General features: G+C 39.3%; 1 protein-coding gene across 3 annotated transcripts in view; it reads right to left on the reverse strand.

Moving 5' to 3' along the window:
- The window catches only part of LOC106132174 (teneurin-m), a 259,313-nt gene that overhangs the window by 9,190 nt on the left and 233,481 nt on the right, over positions 1 to 16,642 (reverse strand). Inside the window, exons 5-15 of one of the 3 annotated variants that reach the window (XM_060944623.1) lie at positions 9,265 to 9,426; positions 7,427 to 7,726; positions 7,010 to 7,168; positions 5,420 to 5,905; positions 4,768 to 5,045; positions 4,466 to 4,682; positions 3,938 to 4,342; positions 3,521 to 3,856; positions 3,127 to 3,334; positions 1,709 to 1,925; positions 384 to 560 (exon numbers count right to left, since the gene is read on the reverse strand). In XM_060944623.1, coding sequence (XP_060800606.1) covers positions 384 to 560; positions 1,709 to 1,925; positions 3,127 to 3,334; positions 3,521 to 3,856; positions 3,938 to 4,342; positions 4,466 to 4,682; positions 4,768 to 5,045; positions 5,420 to 5,905; positions 7,010 to 7,168; positions 7,427 to 7,726; positions 9,265 to 9,426 — 2,945 coding nt within the window. Of the gene's footprint in view, positions 1 to 383; positions 561 to 1,708; positions 1,926 to 3,126; positions 3,335 to 3,520; positions 3,857 to 3,937; positions 4,343 to 4,465; positions 4,683 to 4,767; positions 5,046 to 5,419; positions 7,169 to 7,426; positions 7,727 to 9,264; positions 9,427 to 16,642 lie in introns of all 3 variants that reach the window. The other 2 variants (XM_060944624.1, XM_060944622.1) reach the window with 2 other exon arrangements.

The following is a 16,642-nucleotide window of genomic DNA, read 5'->3' on the forward strand; positions in this document are numbered from 1 at the left end:
ACAGTTATAACCTACTAACTTACCCTCTTTTTTTTAAAGAGACATGGTTCCTGGCATTTATGGATATTTTTGAACGGACTGATTACATACATACATATAATCACGTCTATATCCCTTGCGGGGTAGACAGAGCCTACAGTCTTGTAAAGACTGATAGGCCACGTTCAGCTATTTGGCTTTAAGATAGGATTGAGATTCAAATAGTGACAGGTTGCTAGCCCATCGCCTAAAAGAAGAATCCCAAGTTTATAAGCCTACCCCTTAGTCGGCTTTTACGACATCCATGGGAAAGAGATGGAGTGGTCCTATCCTTTTTTGTATTGGTGCCGGGAACCACACGGCACCACGAACGGACTGACTGGAATTCTTAATTTAAAAGATACCTGTGACTCAGCAAGAATGGCGCTCTTATCAGGACAGGCGCCCTGGAAGCCGTGCTTCCACGTGGCCAGCACCACCGGCTTCATGGCGTCGTAGTCGTGGGCCAAGCAGGCTTGCGGGCCCCCCATGCCGCCTTTCTCGTCTGACGTCGTCATCACTACTTCGTCTATTATCACAACCTGGGGAAGAGTTTTTGATTTGTCGTATATATTTTTTTTTTTAATTTTTGGCTATTTTGGTAAGTTTTTGATGAAAAATAAGCTTTTTCGCTATTACGAGTAGAATCTATACTTATCTTATTATATATACTATATCATATTATATCTTATAAAGCTGAAGAGTTTGTTTGTTTGTTTGTTTGAACGCGCTAATCTCAGGAACTACTAGTTCGAATTCATAAATTCTTTTTGTGTTGAATAGACCATTTATCGAGGAAGGCTTTAGGCTATATTACATCACGCTGCAACTATTAGGAGCATAGAAATAATGGAAAATTCATCCTTGAGGGCTTCAATAATGCCCAAAATAACTATTCCACGCGGACGAAGTCGCGGGCACAGCTAGTGAAAAAAATACGTAGTGTGCAATGCCATCTGCCTCTCTTCCCGCGCTCGGCGCCCTAAGTCGATCAAAGGGAAGCCAAAGTTAGGATTCTTTTTAAGCGATAGGCTAGCAACCTGTCGCTATCCGCATCTCAATTCTATTATTAGGCCCTCCAGTTGAACGTGGCCGTGGCCTCCAGTCTTTATAAAACTTTTACCTCGTTAGGTATAAATAGATAATTAATGTGATAATATCTGTTTTCTCTTTACACAACCGTCCATCGATCTTATTTAGAATGCGGGAATCACGAGCATAATGCATGCAACACCTTTTAAATCCGTGATGGCAGCAATCTTAAGTTTACAAAATTGCACCCAAAACACTTATGTTGAGTGTGAATAAAATTGAGATTTATTAGAAAAAATTAATGCCCCTTTAATCGTTGTTTCGCATGTCCCGCGCAAAAAAAGTGTAAAAATTAAAATTGCTTCGTACGAACTCGTTTCAGTTAATAACGACTAAATCAAGCGGGTGACGGTAATGTTTGACGTAAACCATTTACGTACGTAGTAGTTACGAATATGAGACTTTCACAGGCAATTTTTGTTATTATTTATGTGATTATTTAAATTATTTATGGCAATTTTTTTTGGTTGACAGTTTATACATATTATAGTTATTTTTATATTATAGTTATTTTTGAAAGTAGAATTTATGTACTTAATCTGCTATATTGGATTTTTTTGATTGGTTATACTTTACAAAATAAAATTGCTTTACTAACCTCATTCCAAGGCACATATACGACTTGCGAGGAGCGTTTGAACGGCGCCCTTCCGAAGTGCAAAGTCACGGCTCCGCCTCCGTTGACAAGGAGGTCGAACCAACCGTCTTCTCTTGTCAAGGTGAAGCCCTCTAGAGGAGTCGACGTGGACACCCTGACTCCCACCAAACCAGACCCCAGAGATGTGACCACTCGCCCCCGAATCACGGCTGAACGGCTGGAAAGTGGCAAAGGTAAGTTATAGCAGCTGCATTGATGAAAACGAAGGATTTCGTGAGTGGCCAATGTTAATTTATTATGGATTGTGAAAAACTAGCAGGGTTTAAAAATCTGTATGTTTCATATCTATAAGCTGAATGTGATTAAATGTAGGACGGTAGTTATATTAACAAAACTTGAGTGTGTTTGATGGTAAAAGTAATAGTGAAAGAATGGTAAGATAAATTTGCAATTTTCGTAAATTGTCAAGTGATTTTTTCTTCTATGGAAGTCTACTTCTAAGTCACTACTTTTTAAAATACTGATCCTTACAACTATTCGTTTGTGCTACTGTATGAGTCAAGTCTACCAACAATATGTCGTTGAATTATATATGAACATTAAATATAAAATAAAAAGCGTATCACAAATCACAGGACACAATGATAGGAAAACTATTAAAACTTCAAACAACATAGATTATATACATGCACACAACACAATACTAATATATTATAATGTATTGCCAATAAGTATATATATTAAAGAAACTGAAAGTATATTGGGTAAGTCTAAGCTTAACACACAATCCTATATTACTATATCTTACCTCGTGTTGAAGTGATTCCAAAACATACTGCGCAGCATAAGGAAGACGAGAAAATAATAAAGAATGAGTAAGTACCATTGTTTTTATTAATCTAGAAGTAACCGATGTTAACAGCGAGTTAGCAGGTTAGTGTTTCAATATATAAATTAAAAATCATGCAAGTGCCAGTTCAGAAACTCTGACTGGAATCGAAAATAAATATAAAGAATTTTTCCATATATATGTAAGTGTAGAGAAAAGAAAGGAAAGCAATGTGGAACACTCTCTTAATGTAAATAAAACATTGGGAATGACTGGGGCACAACATTGCGTATCTTAATATAACAGATAATGTTATTGTTCCATTAATAGTTGTTAGTCAATGACAATGTTAAGAGCCAGTTGACGTATTATCAATATTAGATCTTATGTCAACTAAACCTTAACTATTTACACGAAGCCAATTCTTGAGCTAAAACGTTATATAAATAAAGAAAGTATAATCGTAATTACTTTTAATAGTTCCATTGATTTGGTCGTTTCTATTTTCTATTAGACGTCATATGAATTGGCTTCACGTCATCAACAAGTTATATTTTCTCAACAGTTAACATTTAACATCGAGCCTCACCTTTCGTTGAAGGTCTCCTGTTTCGCGTAGTTCTGCAGACTTCCCTCGTCGATGAGGAACTTCATCCTCTCGAAGAATGATGCTGTGATCGCTGGAGGCTGCTTCCGGAGCAATATGTCGGTGGGTTTCGGCGAGGAGACGCAAAGTTGGCTACCTTTGCAGGCGGCACTTTGACAGCATTCAGGATCCTCACAGTCGATCAGACCATCTATATAAATGGAAGTTAGTAAATAAACTTATCATACAAATACAATCATTCGTTCAACGTTCATTGTTGATTAGGGTTTGAATTTATTTTTCAATTTGGATCTTGGAGGTGAATAAAATATTGTTTGACTGTGAAAAAATTCATCAAGGCTTATAACAGATCTTTCTAAATGAATTTAATAATTACCTTTATCATTATCCTTAGAGTCGTCACAGATTTGTTCCTTCAACGTTGTGCAGTCAGGTCCATCCCATCCGTCAAAGCACTTGCACTCCCAATGGCCATCGTTTGCAACTCTACACTGACCATGACCGGCACATCCCCGAGGACATCCTTCCAGAGTACAATGTCTCCCGTTCCACCCGGAAACACAGAGACATGTGCCGTTCTTGCATTGTCCGTGGTCACTGCAGCGGGCGTCGCAGAGTTTCGACGTACAATATTCGCCCGTCCAGCCCGGATCACATACGCAAGACTCTCCCACACACCTGCCATGTGGGCCGCAGTCTAAATCGCAAACCTCTGAAATGTTACACGAATTCATTAGCATTCTTATACATAAAACTTTGGAACTAGATTTCAAGAATTAACTTCATAACTTACCTTTTGAACAGTCTTCACCAGACCATCGCGCGTGGCATGTACAAGTCTGCGTATCGACATCGAAAGTTCCGTGACCGGAACAGTCGGGCAGGCATTGGAGTGCGTCTTTGTCCATAGTAGCACAGTCGAGTCCTTTCCAACCCTTCTTGCAGACGCAAGCGCCTTCGATGCAGAAACCGTGGCCGGAACACGTCGGGTGGGGGCAGTCGACGTCTGCACAAAATTTGCCTTTGTACCCTCGAACACAAGCACATTTCCCATTGACGCAATGACCGTGGCCGTTGCAGTCAGGCACTTCGCATTCGTCGTGTCTCAATGAGCATTCTTTCCCTTTCCAACCAGGATTGCATTGGCATTCTCCATTTATATATTCTCCGCGTTGACTGCACAGCACTGGACAAACACCTAGAAATAAAAACAAAAAAAATTGAAGTGATTCCGCCGGCATTACCTGTATTTCTTTTGTAAGATTGAAACGGCCGTTTGTGCCATATTTTTTATAAACATGAAATTGACCCTCAGACTTACTTTCACTGCAATCGTCTCCTCCAAAACCAGGCTGACATTGGCAGTGTCCCATCAAACATTCGCCCTTCCCCGAGCAGCCATTTGGACAATTCTGCGTCATATCTTCAGCTACCATTGCAATGAACGTGATTTCTTGAGGATCGCCATCGTCATTGTAGAGAGATAGAAACCAGTGACCTTGCTCCATGTAGTGTGTTACTTCTTTCTTGACCGATGGCTGTAAGTTAGATAAGTCAATCAGTAATTTTGCTAACAATTACATCTTTTTAAGTACAGCCTGCATTGTAAAAAAATTTACTTACATGTGATGCCCTGGTAGTTCTTGCTTTGAATCCACTGAGAACTTCCAAGAAATGGTATTGCGTATGCGTCGGCAATGCATTCCGCCTCGCATACACTCCTATCGAAGCTCCTCGTGGTATCATGTAGTCAAATTTCACATAAGAAGCTTCTGATTGGTAGAATTGCATGTTCCAGTAACTATATGGAGGGATTTCTTTTGATAATTTTTCACCTAAAGTAATTTGTTTGAACGTCGTCCCATCCGGAGGGAACGACTGTGCGGGGAACGTTCGCGCACCTACAATATAAATTTCATATTAGTATTTTGAATCAAGTGTTTACGTTAATTAGGTAAAATTTTAGTTGAAACTTGCAATTCATGCGTAATGTGATGATGATGTCCATCTAACTCTAGCTCTAACTACTGCCATTATTTTTCTAGAATACTACGGTACATAAAAATGTTACATTATTAGTTACACTTAAAAAGCACATGCATAAAAAAAAGGTAGAAAAGCGACTTTTTATATTCCATAACCCGTTTGTAGATCATCGTGCATGTTAGTTTGTTAGATATATTTGACTTCCTCGTGTAATTCTTGATGGTGAACGTGAATATGTGATCGTTAGTTTTAAATTACTGTTGGTCAAACTGAAATTCAATAACCTCACCTTCTAGTATAAGTATAGGTGGAGGCTCTACCTTGGGACATACACATTTAACCGCTTCCGTCATACACCCGGGTGATTCAGTTGTAAAGTCAGTAGTCGATTCCGTACCCTCACTTGTTGAAGGATTCTCTTCAGTGGACGTTTCTGAACTTATTTCAGTTGTACTATAAAATTCTGTTGACATGTCACTACCTGTGCTACTTTCGATTGTACTGGATTCTTTGCTGTTTGCTTTATTTGTGGTAGATTTTTCAAAAAAGTCGTAATAAAAGTCATCTGTTGTATTAGAAACATCACATATAGGGCATGAACATTCACAATTTCCACCCATGTTGGTTGGTATCGTATCTGGAGTTTTGTCATTCTTGGATGTGTTTTCTATTACAACTGGTTTATTGAATTTAGTCGGCGCTGTTGGTTCCGTATCTATTGGTGTTATTTTAACTGTCGGAATTTCATTACTATCACCAAGAGTTGGAACTGTCACTGTTAATGAATAAAATGGTTTATAAGAAGAATTTTCAGCATCATCGGCAGATATTGTTAAGTTGATCAAAACATGTTTGGGATTAGACGGCTGTTCAGGGTTTTTTGTGGTTGATTCCGAAACAATATTTACAGTAGAATCTTCATTTTTTGGCAAATTTGTTGATGTTGATGTGCTGTTTATATTAGAGTTAGTGGTAACACTCGATTCTGGTGATGGTGGTACACTCGATGTTGATGGTGATGAATCAATGTGCTCATGTGTTGTTAAATAATTAACAGTGGTAAGTGGAGGATCTTGTACAGGGTTAAAGGTGTAAGGTGTTACAATTGTTGTAAGAGGAACTGCGGTTGTAACTTCAGATGACTCCGAAGATAAAGTAGTAGCAGTAGTGGTATCTGTTTTACTAATATCAATTTGTTCTTCATCGTAGCGAAATTTATCGAGATCTTTTATTGCCTCCGTTGAATCATTTGTTTGAATATGTAATTCGGCATTAATTTCTTTAAGCTCAGCCATAAGTCTTAAATATTTGAGTTTTTGTAAACCATAAGAATGAATTGATAGAAATGAATCACTTTGCATTGACTCAGGGTCATACGCAATTTCATTTTTTTTAATTTCCAGCGAAGGCAGTTCCTGTTTTGTGTCAGAATTTGTTATATCTGGTGGTTGTTCCACATAACTTTGTTCTGTTATTGTTGACTTCATTGGTGTGGTAGCAGTAGCCGCTATAGGATTGGTTGCGCTACTCATACCACTTTCAGTTACTGTTGTAGTTATTGTAGGTGATGATTCGTAATTGTTAGGCGAAATCATTTCAAGCGTACTATCGCCCTTTGTTAAATCACCAGTATTAGTAACATCACCGATAGTTGGGTTATATACACTGTTAGAACCAAAAGCTTTAACCGTCGTTTCTTCTTGTGGTGTAGTTGTCCCCGTCGCCGCAGCTGCCACACCATGCACTAAACTAACAGTGCTCACAGAAGGCGTGATTAGTTCATGCATATCTACAGCAGTGAAGGAATCCGTGGAAGAAGAAATAGAAGAAGCATGCCCATCTACACTTCTACGAGGGCGTGAATGAGATTCCTCTTTACCTGAGCCGGTGGAAGGCGAGCTCTGGTGCGGTCTCGCGAGAGACTTGTTACTTGAGTCCAGCGTCGTAGCTTTGGACGCTGCGAACGACTCAGTTGATTCACCAACTAGTACTTTACATGCTTTCGAATTCTGGTATGACCAGTTGACGAAATATGAGGCTGTGAACAAATTAACAACAGTTAAATTAGGCCACAAGTTGACTTGTTTATATTATAGGTGGTATAGTAATTAATTATATGGTATAGTAATTAAGTATAGTACTTAATTATATTAAAGTTTTTAACACTCAGTCTTAACTTAATTAAATTTAATGTATTAGTTGAAGAAATATTTTAGTTGTGGCGATTTTGACAACACGTTAGTTGTTCAAAAAGTTAGCGATATATTTTTAAAATCAAATGAAACAGTGAACTCACCTGACGTATAAGAGGCAATGGCTAATAGTAGAACAAAGAGGATTATGAACACTATGGCTGTACATTTCCAAGAGCATCTAGACGAGAGGCCTTTCCTGAAATGGAACCGGGAGGCCGCGGGAGGGAAGTGGGAGGCGCGGAGGTTATTCCTGACGGGGAGGACCGGCACAGGGGCCCCGAATGCCGGGTGCGACCTGTCGCTTCTGTCCATCCTCTCTAAGGTGCTTTTGTCCTGTTTCCCAGGACTGCTACACGAGGAATTGGATTTGTAGTCCATAGACGGATTCTTTTGTATGTCCCCTGAAAAAGAGAAATTTTGTTGTTTAATTAATGGCAAGAAAGGTATTTTTTTATTAGATTTTAAGACATTGAGTATCATTAATATTTAACTGCCATCGGAAGGTCATAGATTTGTAGAAAAAGAAATTATTTTACATAAAATTTGCAATTGTGGCAATTGGGGCAAATTATATTTCCCAGATCACAATAGCAAATTTTATGTACATTTTTCTATGCACTACATTGATGATATGAAGTTCATATGCTCGTGTTTTAAACAACATCATACATTTCAATACCATAACAATACAAAACATTGTGTGCGTCGTAAGAATTGTAAATAGCCAGATGATCAGGTCAGTAACGGTCGCATTTCAAAGTTAAATGTAATGTTTATGTATTAGGCAGTTTCGTCGCATGATCGGATGCGTGTAAGGGCTGTTATACACGTTGTGCCAGTTGCTGGTAACAAGTAAACCGGTTTAACATTATTGAATCCCATCTATTCATTATTTCATCCATACGATGTTTGATGTCGCCATTTTTAAATAGGAAGTATGATGTAATGAATAAGAGTAAGATAGCTATAACAAAAACATTTACTATTTTGATCGTTTTAATGAGTTTGTTTTTCTTATAAAATACAAAGCGATTATTTAAACAACTAGGTACTTTGAAACATACAACTAGCTTCTTGGTGATTTGGAAGTTATACCTAAGTGCTATTTTGATAATCCGTTTTTTATATAAATCGCGTTTGGCAACACTGCTTTCTCACTGATAATAATGTCAGAAAACGACTTAATTTTTTTTATTTTTATTATATTAATTTTATATTTCCAAATTTAAACAGGTTCGCAATCACAATTTTAATATAAAAAATCGTGTTTGTAGATGACATTATGATACTTGGCCATTGTGTATACCGCCCTTAAGATCATACTCCAGCACTCGGCCACGCTTCGTTTGATTGTTCTGGATGAGACACGAGTTTAACTGTGTTAATTACACGGATGGGTGACACACGGCTGCGAGAATTTACTAGTTTAGAGGTTTGTGTGAAATACTAGAAGCTACTTAATTTGAAATTCAAGTTAACGAATTTATTCGGAATGGAATAAAATGCGACTGACTAGCCCAATCTATCAACGAGTTTTATCAGGATAAAACTGCTTTAGGGATTTTGATGAAATTTGGTAGTCAAATAAGTAGTTATGATCTAGTTACTAAAGACTTGGACATTTGCGAAAGAGCGTAGTTTCGAATAAAGCTGTTATTCGGTTTAAATGCGTTACATCCTCATCTACGAGTATCAAACCACAATCAAAACGGATAATAATTTGGTTGGATTTCGCTGAAATTTAATTTGAAAAATGTTCAACAATATATTCTATTAAAGGATTTGAACCTTTGAAAATTGAAGCTCTGAGAAAAAGCTTGTTGAAATTGAAGAAAAAGAAGATTTTTCGTAGAGGCATTTTCTCTTCTAAATTTGTAATTTACTTGTAATAAATCTGTCGAATTTCAATTCTGCACATTGCAAATTACAGATGACAAACCTGAAGGCACGTAGAAATTCCCCGAAGGAGTCCTGACGAGGCAAGAGGGCTCGAAGTCGCCCAGGTCGGCTGGGTTGCCAGTGATGCGTCCGTTCAGACGAGGCATGGTCGGGTTCCGGGGTGGCACATCGGGCGGGAGCCGCGAACCTTCTAGAAGACAACCTGGGGACAAGAGGAGAAGCTGATGATAAATCAAATAGTGGAATTCTACAACTGAGAATGGTTAATGAAGAAGAGAAGTTGTGGGTAATAGTAGAAACTAATGCGATATTGATTGATTCAAGATTGTACATACATACATATAATCATGTCTTTATCCCTTGCTTAGACAGAGCTAACAGTCTTGAAAAGACAGGCCACGTTCAGCTGTTTGGTTTTATGATAGAATTGAGATTCAAATAGTGACAGGTTGCAAGTCCATCGTCTAAAAGAAGAATCCCAGGTTTATAAGTCTATCCCTCGTTGACCATCGTCCCTTAGTCGCCGTTTACGACATCCATGGGAATGAGACGGAGTGGTCGGTCCTATTCTTTTTTATTGGTGGTTATTGGTGGTGATACATTAAAGACTGATAACCATACTCCAATTTTGGTAAGGATCCTCTGTAACGTAGAAGAAGTCAGATGGGAGTTGCTTCTTGTAAAAACTTGTAAATTTGCAAACTCCAGAACTCCTCGCCACAGAGGTGACAATACAAGGACCAAAGCCAAGGGGGTCATTATAAAGACGACCTTTCAGGACTTGACAGTGACAAGCATAATAATAATTTTACTGTCAATGAACTTTATCAGATTATCATGGATATGATTTCTAACATCATTATTTTAATACTTAATGAACTATCAGTTGCCTCCTCGATCGATACTAAGCATCCGACGCCTACCGAGTAATCGACATCAAATAGCGCTAATGAAGTTTCGGCGCAAGTAGTTATAGCAATTAATCTTATAACGTAAACATGTGTGCCTGAAGTTTTGAGGTTAAGTTCTGTAAGTTTGTTTTAATTGGCATTTTAATAAGGCTACTACACTAATAAATAATCTATGTAAATAGTATTTGTAAAGGCGTTAAGGAAAAAAAAGAGTATTTAACACATTTTTGCATAATTTTAATAGATGAAGACTTTTAGGAATAAAGTTATGGGCTAGACAAAATTTACTTTAAATAAATATTGTGTTTACTAATTTTACATTACTTTAATTAAAATAATAAGCAAACGTCATAGTACCTACTCTGTAAGTACTTAACTCTATATCATTACATTTCTTCAAAAAAACCTGAAAATTTAGTTTCATGCCATAAACCAAATTATTCTTATTACATCTTTATGAAAAGTCCCTCCGAAGATAAATATTCGGTCATCATAATTCAATTTCGGTTTATTTGAGACTCGGCTGAAAGTTCCCAAGTTAGGCAAAATTTATTTTATCAGTATAAGGACGAAACAAATTACGCAGAGGACTGTATAATGAATGAAGTCTGTTTGTTGAGAAAAACTTCGATGCTGTATAAAAGAATGACGATATGGAAGTGTCACGTAATTTGTATTTCATTTAAAAATTTAAATGACAGGACAGTGAAAAGATACGTTTAAAATTTGAGAGATGATCGAGAAAAGGGTAAAGTAAATATATTTTTTTTGAATTGTCGGTTCGAAATTGATGTCATTATCATTTTTATTTGGTGATGTGGTAACTGTTTTTAGTATAGAGGTAGTTTGCAGGTTAAACAATACAAACGGACACATAACAACACAAAACAATTGCGTGCGGTTTAGATCATTCCAAATGTGTTCACCTTTGGATTTACATTAATTTGTGTCTGCGATTTGAAATGAATATTCGGTGTGATTGTGAAAATCGTAGATGAAATATCTTCGGCGATGTTGTCAAGTTCAAGAGCAATGTACGAACAACAATGCTCATACATAACAGATCGTGCCCTTCTCTGACCTTCGTAAAGGCGAAGCCATTAAAGGTTCCCAACCCACAACTAATCTCCATCCCTAGACGGCTTTTAAAAGGCGGTTTCACGTTAAAAGCTTTAACAGGATCAGCTCAGCCTAGTCGGGCATTAGAATTAAAAAAATATAATTCCATCCACGAAAATTTACAATTCGAAATTCAATTAGGGGCGAATATTGCTCACGGTAATTGGTCGTAAACAAATAGCGGCGCGGATCGCCATGCAAATGGATCAAAGATCGCGTGCCCCGCTAGTTACTTATTAAGGAAATATATTAGAACGGGGGCCATTGCTCAAACCGCGGGGCGCGGCAGAGGCCTCTCCCATCGCTAATATAACCTAATGGAAAATCGAAGTATTATCTGTGCAGCCGGCCCCGCTCCCCGCGAGAGCCAACTTTTGATCCTCGACAAATTTTAAGGATTCCTTCGAGCGTTAATTAATTTATTGTAGCGGCCGATGTAGCCGCAAGAAAACTCAATTAATTTTAAAAGGGTTTTTGTGTTTTGTTTTTTTTTACCGCGATCGCCCTCAGTTTCGTCTGAAAGAAAGAAAATTGCGAAGTTCCCGATAATATCGCCGGCCCCCTTGCGGTCGCGCCCTTTGAAACACTTCCCTTCACAGTAATTACAGATTAATGAATTTATTTCTGTATTTCCGGCTGGTATCGATCGCTGACAGGCTTTTAGCCACCAGTGCAGTTCCCGTGACGTCCTATTTGTATGTAAAAGTGCTTAAAGATCGAGTAAATAGGGTAATTTGTCGATGGCGCCCGAACCTAAGCGGCGGGATAAATGGCGCGCGTCGATCCGGCGGACTAGGCGATCCGTCCCGGCGCGTCGCTACCGCCAATGAAAAACTAAATCACCAGCTCCCTCACCTAATTTAAGAGGACAAGTATAGTCATTAATACACACGTCAGCCGTCGTGCTACTACAAAATGTGGCCCATTTATATCCCGGCGCGGGCTTGGGAATTATGGTAATCGGACGAGCCGTGTCTTTTGTCTGTAATGGTGGGTAATTACTGAGGCACCTCCGGAGGACACTTCGTCTGCCGGAGGGGGCCCCGGGGCCCGAGAATTCGACACTCGTTATGCGAATCGTCTCAACTTTAAAAAGGGAACGCGATTTTGAACACCGCCCTGGGATTTGTCGCTGCGTACCAGAAACTTTTTTCGTTTTACTTTCCAAAATTGCCTCTGGAAGCGTGTTTGCGTAACGGGAGCTGTTTTTAGAGCTGACCTCAGACTTCCCGGCGCTTGTTTTGCTACTACGCCATACATACCGGCCTCGTGTATGCACGGAACTGAATAACAATCAGACAGCGACCACTATCCATATTCCGCTCCGTTTATTTTTATATTTTTCGGGCCATCTGGCATCCGCTACTCCCGATTAGAGTCTGCATTTTCCCCGCAAGGAAACCAAAGCTCACTTACTTATTGGAAGATAAAGGGGGTGTGTTTCGGCTCATTTACGGTAGAGCTCGGGCAGATCAAACGTGATTTCTCACTGGGAACACAAGAAAACAGTGCCTTTAAAACTAGTAGGTAAAAACAAAATGTTGGTTCATTTTATTTTTTGCTTTATTTTTGTCAGGCGATTGTTTCGGACGGATTCCATTCCGTTTCAGGTAGTTTCATAACTTAAGACGTTGATGTATGAGTGGCGGGCGAGTGCCAGGCTATCATAACTAAAGGAGACATTTGGGCAATCTCAGGCGGTAGACGACACGTGCTCACAATCTTATACTCGTTACGCGGAACATTCCCGAAGCAATTTAGAACCTACCCTCAATCATGATTTGAATTTGGAACTCGAATCGAACAACAGCTACGCTTATCCGTAAATTACATCTACATATTGGAATAGTTGACGCAAAACACTTACCGAACTAGACCGGACCGATTTCCAAATTTTGATTTTAAATTTAGCACCGAAGTTTGCCGGCCGCGGGTCTGCTCTGCAATATTTATATGAGCGCAGCACGCGATTTATAGTTGGGAAACAATCGGAAACTTGGTCCGGCGTCGTCGTGACTTCGTTTTAATTAGTACCCATTCATCGTGGAACAATTGAGTTCTCGAACAAATCCATTATCGGGAACTTTTCGATAGTCCGAAAGAGGTGTATTCAAAGTTTGCGATTGGGAGCGGATCGGGTGCCTTTGTGGGCCGAGCTGATGCGGACCTGTCTCTGCGATTCTGCACAGCTAACGAGCCCATCTCTTCATTAGTCTTCATTCAAACAAGATTCTTGAGCGCTTTCATTATTAAAAACTAGCATAGTCGACTAAAATGTTTTCCTAAGTTGTGATTGATTTATTGGTTTAACTACAGGATAAGGCTGAGAGACTAGAATTATTGGCAAATGCTTAAAATGTTTTAAGTCTTCATGAGATGGTTGTGAGTTTTGTCTAATACTTGCTGTTAAATTGCTACTCTGAAATTAGCCATATTAGATACTGGGTAAGCTATGTTTTCAATTTTAAGTGCTGATTTTATACAGTTTCGGGTCTTTCCTATTAAGTTAATGTTCTCGAACTTGCTATATGTATCAAAATAACGGATCGTTTGAAAGGCATTACTGGAAAAATCGACATTAACTAAATTCGCTGCCGAAAGGAAGGCCGCTATCTCTCAGTTACAAGTAAAATGGGTCGCGTAATGATACCCGTACATTTTAATCGGCCTCTCACGGTTGGCCGGATCCGAATTCCACCCTTATCGCCAGCTTAACGTATACGCAGATCGTTCTAAAATTGATTGATTAACTTTCGAATTTGAATCTCGTTCGATGCGTTTGTTCCGCGACTCGATGTAAATAGCGCACTGTCTGCAATGTATCATGTCAAGACACGAGGCCGCCTGCCACGCTGATAAGATTACTAGACAAAGGAAGTCCACCCATATCACTACCACCACGACCGCTAAATGCGAGCCTTCATTTACTACCCCCGGCACGGAGCCGACCAATCTCAATTTTAACTGTAAAGCACTACAGTCCACATTGTCCTGCGCGGACTTTATTAGTGTCCTGACGTCAACGTCTGCTTCGTTAAAGGACACTCAGCTTTATTTATGTTGACATACTGGCAATGTTACCTTATTTGTTGTGGACCGTTGCACAGGAGTCTAACGCGGATTTACACCGTCAGCCAATAAGAATAGAGCCGAGATTTGGCTTCCAGGAGTCCGTTTACAGACATACTGCTCCGGGAATGTAGGCTTTTTTGCTCGGAAAATTAAGGTCGAGTTTTTGTAGCCGCGTGCTGTATGGAGCGGTTAGTTGGGTGGTTTCCGGCGCACGATAAGGAGACGATGTTGCTAAGTCGGTCCGTCACGCGACCTGTCCGCTAATTTATGTTGCGCTGATTTCAGATATAAAGCCGGCGGCGGACGCTACCCTACAGAGCGGGGCTCCACTGGTTTTTACGGCCCGTTATGGTAATGCTCGGCTAGGAAACGTCCGCGGAAAGACAAACAAAGACACACATCTGCATACGCTCCACTAGATACATTAGATGCCACATTAGAAATTAAAATCGCGGCATGAAACTCCAACGGCGGAAGCGTATTTCAGTGACGCCTTGAAAATATTGTTTGGCTGTCGGCTGCTTGGAGTATTGCGTTTGTTTCTAGATTATTTGAATTTCAAATCTTTCACGAGTTTCCTGAAGTTGGCCGTGTAGTTTTACGGTGCGAGTAGTTCCGCGGCGGTAGGTACGAGGGGGGAGTGGAGGGCGGAGCGGGGGACGTTAGATTACGGTGGCGATAGTGAGAGAAGTGCAACGTTACAGCTCGTTAGAGGGCCTGGCCGCGCGTTCATTAGTGTTCGCTGCAAATGGAGAAAAAAAACAATGTGTCAGAACGGGACGCGGCCGGCGGCGACCGGCGCAACTCAATACCGACATCTGCTAATGGTCAAAACAACGGAGTTCCAACATTAATCTCACTATCTCATTGTACATATTTCTTTGTCTAAATCCATTAAATTAATTACGGCCATTTGGGGAGCCGACTCCGTATTTATTAGGCTCGTTATCATTCATTGAATCTTCCGATAGAGAGTAGTACTGGGTAAATTGGAAGAAATGCCGAGACGCCTTGATAGATGCCCGCCTTACACGAAAATGGGGGTTCAAATTAGCTGTCTGCTGAAGAATGCAGTTAGGCTGGTGACTGATTCTTGCGATGGATTTCGAGGGGACGAGTGCGAGCAAGATTCATAGGTGTCATCGGGTTGGACGATAAGGCCCCCGAAATTGGGAAATTCCTTTCGATATTGGGAGAGGTGTGAATGGCGGCGATGAAAAACATATTTTAAAGTAATCTGGAACAAATGTTGCGTTGGTTCGATGACGGTAAACGAGCGATGTCATGATTTTAAACGGGGGGTTTTTTTTTGTGTAGATACAAAAATAAAACCCACAGTTTTAGTGACTAAAATATAAATATTATAGATGAAGGATGTGTAAATAAATAAATGATTGCGTTTATCGGAAGACTTTGCCTCTTAGATGATTTCTGAAAGTCCTTCTTTAATACTCGTACTGCATCATTTTGAATGGAAGGTAAATTTATGTGAAATTCGGTCAGTGATTTTGGCTGATATATATTTTCTTTTATATTGGATTAATATCATATGGTGTCAAATTCTTATTCCGGTCAAAAGTCAGATTCATAACCTTAGTTGTGAAGATAAAGATGGGACAGATATCTAAATAAGTTTATCGTCATAGGAGTACGATTATTTCTTTGTTTATTGCAATTTGTATTACGTGTTCTTTTTCGAACTATTATATAAATAAGAAGTTCAAAATCAAGACAATGTCATCTCCTTATAACGTCCTCACCTTTTGTACACAAAAATCAACTACTTCATATCGGCTAGACTGAAGGGTGCTTCACGAGCCAAAGTTTCTTTTATATACTTTCACAATAAAAATGTCTGCGCGTCGACAAATGGCAAGCGTGCGCCAGAATCTACTAAAAACCTTCAGATGGCTGATAGCACACGAGTTGAGACTTCATTAACCTTTACTCGTCATTAATTACACTAAATAGAAACAAACAAACAAACTCGAGCAGATAAATGGGCTGAGATAGTTATATAATTGTCTTATCTGAAGAAAGCGCGATCGTCGAGGGAGGTAGCGGAGGAGATCAGTATAGAGGCATAACGAAATGTGATTTGATGTTTGAAATAAAAATCAGATATATTTATTAATTTTCTTCCTGCTTTTTAGTGTAAGTAAAGATATTCAAATTTAATTAAAATTTCTTTATTTTTCTCCACAATCTAAACATGATACAGGCTTATAGTAAAAGTTACGTGGTTTAACTTATTTAAGATTGTGAAAGACTGGTGTCTGAACTAAGCAGAGCTTGTATCTCAGTGCACCCGCCTCT

This window comes from Amyelois transitella, chromosome 6, assembly GCF_032362555.1.
Source record: "Amyelois transitella isolate CPQ chromosome 6, ilAmyTran1.1, whole genome shotgun sequence".
Classification (NCBI taxonomy): domain Eukaryota; kingdom Metazoa; phylum Arthropoda; class Insecta; order Lepidoptera; family Pyralidae; genus Amyelois; species Amyelois transitella.